Source organism: Pinus tabuliformis, chromosome 4_1 (genome assembly GCF_031772625.1).
Source record: "Pinus tabuliformis cultivar Carrire ecotype Pingquan chromosome 4_1, CPIR1, whole genome shotgun sequence".
In the NCBI taxonomy this organism is placed as follows: Eukaryota; Viridiplantae; Streptophyta; class Pinopsida; order Pinales; family Pinaceae; genus Pinus; species Pinus tabuliformis.
Window position 1 is genome coordinate 678,482,432 of NC_142303.1, and position 6,980 is coordinate 678,489,411.

At 44.6% G+C, this 6,980-nt stretch overlaps 1 protein-coding gene across 1 annotated transcript; it reads right to left on the reverse strand.

Annotated features, from left to right (window-relative positions):
• Positions 1–3,930: 3,930 nt before the first annotated feature.
• LOC149177920 (uncharacterized) lies at positions 3,931–4,698 on the reverse strand. Its single transcript, XM_089421920.1, has one exon. The coding sequence runs from the start codon at positions 4,696–4,698 to the stop codon at positions 3,931–3,933; it is 768 nt and encodes a 255-aa protein (XP_089278046.1).
• Positions 4,699–6,980: the final 2,282 nt, after the last annotated feature.

Sequence of the window (6,980 nt, forward strand, 5' to 3'; positions counted from 1 at the left end):
CCGCTTCATCATCATGCTTGATACTTGAAGAGCTTGAGGGCTGGGCGTTCTTCTTTTCCATCATGTATTTCAGTATCTCTATGGACTCCTCAGCATGAGCACATCTGTTGGAGAGATGTCTGAACTGCTCATGTAAAGATGAAACCCTGTGCAGGAACAGATTTATATCAGCCTCGTATTTTTCTTTTATAAGCCTGCTTTGATTTTCAATCTTTGCCTCCATGATCATCTGCTGACTATCCATCTTGTTGTCCAAAATCCTTTGCTGGGCTCTTAATTGTTCGAGCTCTGCTTGGAGGTCAGCACAGTGAAGGCAATCTTCACTTCTCGCCATAGGTGGGTGCTGTGCTTGAGAGCAAAGGGTGGGCTTGAAGCACTGCTTTTGATAGAACTCTAGAAACTTTAAAGAGCAGTGGTAGACTTGGTAGAGAAGAGCAGACCAAAGAGAGGGCTTGTAATGCTGCTCTTGATTGCACGCACAGAAGATGTTGCTGGGCGACAGAGTTGCTATCTGATCTCGATCCAGACAGAGGTAAGTAGCTTGAGACAAAAGAAGGAGGGGCCGCAGAGAGCTCAAAGGCAAGCAAGCGGTGCGTGAAGGCAGAAATGCGAAACAGGGAGCTGAAAGGATGCGGAGAGAGATGAGTATAAAGGCATAAATAGAAGTTGAGAGGGAGATCGCAGAGCGTGAGGGGAGAACCGAAAGGGGACAAGGAGAATCGGGGGAGCGATTCGGAGGAGCAGGGGAGGGATGGCCGGGAGGTAGAAGGACGACTGATCTACTGACGAGAGGTGAGGAAATAATAATTTCAATAAGTTGCTAGATCCCTATGCGGATCTTTGTCACAGGGGGAATAAGGCCGATCTTTGACCAAACCATCATATCAGGTGTGCTGAAGAACTGATCGGTGACAGGAGGAGTCTTCATCATGGTAAGTACTAAAATGATTCCATGCCGTTGCAGACTAGGCAGCCCAATGGCCTGGCACAAGCTTTGTTGGCTTGACTGTCAGCAATTTTATTGAGAGAATGCAAAATATGGTAATAGCGCAAATCTTTTATGGAATGTCCTAAGATTTGACACCATCTTATAATCTGCTGTAGAAGAGCATTGGGAAGATCCCTGTTCTGAACCATTGCACTGACGATAATCGTCGAGTCTCCCAATATCATGACTGTGTCTATACCAAGCTTCCTAAGTTGTATAAGACCTTGGTAAAGGGCCAAGGCTTCTGCTCTATTATTGGAAGTGTGGCCAAGACCCCACTCATAAGACAGGATGTTATCCCCATTAGCATTAAATATAACTCCTCCCGCCCCTGCTACCCCGGGATTCGACTTTGAGGCCCCATCGAAGCAAAGATAATGCCTATTGCTGTTTTTAATCCAGACTGCGAATTCTTCTTCTTTTAGCCTGATCTTCCAGTTAGGGGGAACATTGTGGTTTCTGTTACTAGCAGCGCTGCCCATCTGATTGCTGGTGTTTTTTTCTAACAGGTATCCAATAAAGCTTCGTTCTTCTGTGCTGAGATCACTGACGTTTATACTTCTCTGACTCTTAACTGAGATGGTTTCGAGGGCAAGACTCCTTGCCTTGTTGCAAAGACTTCTAATAGTCGAATCCTTGTCCTTAAAAACCTTTCGATTTTGTGCCAGCCAAATGTTCCATAGCATATTGTAGGGAAGAATATCCCAGACTCTCTTCACTGTGTTATTCTTCCTGTGTTGCTAGGGGTAGTTTTTTTTCCAATTGTAAAGTATTTCTCCTATGGTGTTTTGGGTGTTCCATGGGATTTGATTGTTATGAGATAAGTTCCTCTAGCAATCGATGGTAAAAGGGAATTCAATAAAGAGATGATGCATTGATTCTTCAGTAGCTAAGCAGTTAGGACAGCGAGAGGGACCATTGATTCCCCTCTTTTGCAAATTTTCAGCCGTGAGGATTTTCCCTTTGAGAAGGGTCCAAAGAAAAAATTTGATTTTTGGAATTGCCTTGGATTTCCAAACCACCTTCCAGTGATTCCAGCTTGGCATGGGGTAGTTGATGCTGCAAATGTAGTGGTGAGCAGCTTGGATGGTGTAAAGGGATCCAGATGGGTCCCAACGAAACCCATCAAGATCGTTCTTTTTGACTGGAGCTATACTGTGCAGATGGGATTGGAGGATAGAAAGACTTGCATTAAGGCCAGTGGGAATGGCTGGGAAGGACCAACCTGACCAAAGAAGAGTGTGTGGATCCCATTGGGAGATCTGGTCCAGGAAATGTATGCCTGTTCTTTCAAAAAAGGAAAGGATAGGGTTGACTCCCCCATGTCTATTTATTGGCTGCTGACCCATGATTCTATCAGCTCCAATGTTGATGCTTGCACCTCCCTTGGGGATTTTTGAAGTATTTTGAGCGATTAAGGGAATTGCTCTCTTGCATAATCGCCAAATTTTGGAGGAGTCTCTATTGGGTATATCTCGATCAAGAAGCTGCTGTCTGGGAAAATTTAGATATTTAATTTCCAGTACCTTTTTCCACCAAGTTGGGAGTCCAGTAATGAGTCTCCAAACAATTTTTCCTCCAAAGGCTAAATTGAGAAATTTAGGAGATCTAATTCCAAGGCCTCCTCGGTCTTGGGACTGGATAACCTGCTTCCAATTAATCAAGTTGAATTTCTTTTTATCGTTTTTCCCCCCTTGCCATAGGAATTGGCGGAGGATGATTTCCATTTTGTAGTGGAAGGAGGCCGGAGCTTGAAGAAGAGAAAAATGATATAGGGGGAGAGAAGAGATACCTGACTTAAGAAGAATGAGGCGACCGGCTGGGTTGAGCCAAATGGACCCCCACTGCTACACTTTTCTTTTCATCTTGTCAACTACAGTGTCCCAGACTTCTGCCCTCAAAGGTCCAGCACTTACAGGCATGCCCAAGTAAGAAAAGTGGGTCCAATCATACTTACAAGTGACTCCAAAAATGTTGGCAATATTGTGTAGCACCTGTACTACTGTGTTCCAGCCATATATACAGCTTTTCAGCTGATTTACCACTCCGCCAGAGTAACTCATGTATTTGTCAAGGAGAGACTTGAAGCGCTTGGCTATTGTAGTGGAGGCCCCTCCAATCAGCAGGGTGTCATCGGCAAATTGTGAATGGTTTATGTTCTTGACCCCGTCCCCAAATTTTATTCCTGTGATTAAGCCAACCCTCCGATTGAAATCCAACGCCCTACTAAAGGATTCAACCATTAAAATAAAGAGATAAGGAGAAAGAGGGCAACCTTGTCGGAGGCCTCTGGAGGATTGGAAAGCTTCTCCTGGTCTGCCATTTACTAGAGGGGAGATCCATGGCCCCGAAATGCAGGTTCGAATGAGGTTGAGAAAGCGATCATCAAATCCCATCTTCTTCAAAGCAGCCAAGAGGAAGGAGTGTCTTACTCTGTCAAATGCATTGGCCAGATCAAGCTTGAGAATAAACCCTTTCTCATTTCTGGTTTGACTCGAATGGATGGCTTCTTGCACAAGCAAAATGGAGTCAGTTATTTGTCTGTTGGCCAAGAATCCCCCTTGATTTTCAGAAATGAGAGAAGGAAGCAGAGGCTTTAGGCGAGTAGTGATGATTTTTGTCAGGATTTTATAGGAGGAGTTACAAAGTGATATGGGCCTGAAACGAGCAAAGGAAGATGGCCTGTTTTCTTTGGGGATGAGAGCTAGATGAGTGGCATTGGTATATCCTCCTATTTTGCCCTTTCGTTGGATCCAATTGAGCATTTTTGTCAAGTCCTTTTTTATAATTCCCCAGAATGCTCGATAAAAGAAAATGGGAAAGCCATCCGGTCTTGGGGCTTTATCAGGTTGAAGAGTCCAGATCAATCTCCTGATTTCCTCCTCATCGATCTCCTTGTTTAAGCTATCGTTCATTTCCCTGCTTATCCCTGTTGGAAGGTGCTACAATAGATCTATGTAATCCTCTTCCTCCTTTGTTTCAGTTAGCAGGTCTCGATAGTGATCTATAGCAGCTCTTCGAATGTCCTCCTGAGTGCTTTGTCTATCACCTTCAGCATCTAGGATGGAGCTTACATTATTCCTTATCTTTCTGGCTGTTGTTTGTTTGTGAAAAAAGGCTGAGTTCTTGTCTCCCCCTTGCAACCATAGTTGCCTCGATTTGAGCCTCCATTTTGATTCCTCTTCTCTATTAACTTGGTATAGCTGTAAGTAGAGGTCATTTTCCTGTTGTTTGTTCTCTTGGGAAAGGCCATTTTCCTCTATTGCTCTTTGTATACTCTCCAGATTATTCTTGATTTCTTTTTTCACCTTCTCTAGTTCTTGGTATCTGGTTTTAGCCCATTCTTTTATGGCTTGTTTTGTTTTTCGTAATTTTGTTTCCCAAATGAAACTGGGAGATCCCTCCACGTGCTGGATCCAAGAACTGTAAACAATTCCTGCAACTGCTGGTATATCATTCCAGAGGGAACTATATCTGAATGGGATGGGCCCAAGGGGCCTGTGATTTTCCAGCGTTAGAGTTATTGGGAAGTGGTCGGAGGCAGAGCACGTTAGAATGCTGGCATATCCAACGGAGAAAGCAGAGAGAAGCGAAACATTAATGAGAATTCTGTCCAACCGCTCCATGATGTTACCTGCACCCATCCTGCAGTTATTCCATGTGTATCTACGGTTTTTTGGAGGGACGTCCAAAAGATCATGCTCCTGCATGATATTTTCCAACTGTATTCTGTATGGATCAGGTGTAAAGCTGCCTCCCCTTTTCTCATTGGCGTGGAGGATTAGATTGAAGTCACCTCCCAAAATAATGTTAGTGTTTTCTTCTGCGTCCAGACTGTCTTTTAGATCATGCCAACAGCTCTCCTTATCTCTGTAGTGATTCGACACATAGATGTTGTAGATGATAATGGTTTGCTGATCTGCTTTATTTTCCAAAATTGTTTTGATCCAGTGTTGATTTACTGTTTCCGAAATACAATTCCATATACCTTGATTCCAAATTGTTTCTACTCCTCCTGAGGCTCCTCTTGCCTCACTAATGCTGCCTTTATACTGTCTCTGCTGCTCAATAACTTTACTCATTTCCTTGTGGCTTTGTTTTGTTTCTTGTAACAGAATGATTCCTGGCTTCTCAGAAAGGATAAGATCCCTTAGGGCTGCTACCTTAGAGGGGTGCCCAAGTCCCCTGATGTTCCAAGATAGTATTTTCATCATTGGATATGCAGAGTATGGGGAGGTGCTCGCCCCCCTTGGTCCTTGTTGATTGCTCCTTTGTCTTGCTGCCCCAGAATGTAAGTTTCTATGGGTGTCTGTGTTCCCATTGCTATGTCTTTTTGTGCGTTCTCATCCCGATGCTGCTTGGCAGATTTCCTGCCCAGGCCAAGTTTCTTGAAGGATTCACTAGAGCCCCCGTGATCTTTGGAGGAGCTCCTAGTAATTCTGTTGAGGGGAGGTTCAAGAAGAGGCTGAGAGGAGATAATAAGAGGCAATGAGGATTCGGTAGTGTCCTGGTGTTGGCTTTCAGGGAGAGGGGACTCCTGGGGATCAGGGGGGGAGAGAACTGAGAAGGGGTTGGAAGAGGGGAGGGTCTGAGGACGGGAGAGGGGAGGTGGCTTGGAGGGAGCAGGGGAGGAAGGGGTGGGATGAGCTGCAAGGGAGGCCGAAGGGCCTGCATCAAGGGGAGCTTTTGCTGAAGAGACCGTTTTCTTTTTTTTTACCATTTCCCATTGTTCTTCTTGTGGTCCATTTTCTACATCAATAAGCTTAGTGCATCTATTGGCAAAGTGGCCATATTCGTGACATACCTTACACTTAAAGGGGATCTGCTCGTAATCCAGTTGCTGTATATGGCTCCAGTCGTCCACTTTGAGCTTGATGGCTTCCGGGAGGCCTTTGCCAAGGTCCACTTCAACACAGATCCACACACAGGCTTGCATATTTTCTTTTGGTTCACTACGATCAATATATTTGCCTACTGCATTCCTGATGGCGCGAACCGATTCATCTCCCCAACAATGGAGAGGGAGGTGAGGGAGCCGAACCTAGACTGGTACCGCACTGGGAACATCTAGCTCTAGATCGAAGTCTGGGGTCCATTTGTTGAGGTACGGGCCCCTTGAGTCCATGAAATAGGGCCCGTTTCTAAAAATTAGATCCATATCTTCTTTGGTTTGAAAGTGGAAGGTGAAGTACCCTTTCCCGCAGAATCTGATGGAGATTTTCCCTTGTATTTTGTCGGACCAGTTCCTTTCAACCCATCTTTGAACAGCTTTTGGAGAAGGCCAGAGGCCTGTGAATTGACCTATAAGTCCTCTTTCTACCAGGGACAAAGCAACCATGCATGGAAGAACTGGAGGCAGGCTGACTTCTTGAAGAACATCCAGCTTTTTGATGAATTTCGAAATTGCTGGTTGGGGGCGCTGTGGGGGCAATGATTTAATCAATGTCGAGAAGACCTGCTGGGGATCGATCGGGCCATGAAGGGAGGCCGAAGCTCAAACTCCTGCGCAGTGATCAACTAGGTCAGTCGCGCTGCAGCAGCTCAGGTGCGCTCGTTAGTTCAATTATCTTATTACATGTGAAAGCAAACATGAAATACAAATGTTCATAAAATAGTCTTACAAACATTGATAAGTCATGCATGAAAACGTGCTAGCCTAGAAAGGCTTCTATAATTAAGTAAAAGTTCCAAGACACATATTTATATTGCGCATCACTAGCCCTAGTAGTGGGACATTGGAGCCACTCCTTGCTCCTCAAAGAACTAACTAATCTCTCTAATTCTTTTTGGGAGGAGCCAAGGTGAAAGGTCCCTTTGTTCATACAATGAGGGGGTATATATAACCAAAGGGGTGATGCATACCCCTTGTGAATCTTTGACTACCCTCACGACTATTCAACTTCCTATGACTTTTCAACTTACATGACTCTTTATATTCATGTGTGTCCATTGGAATTTCCCTTTACAATACATATGATTTACAATATGCATG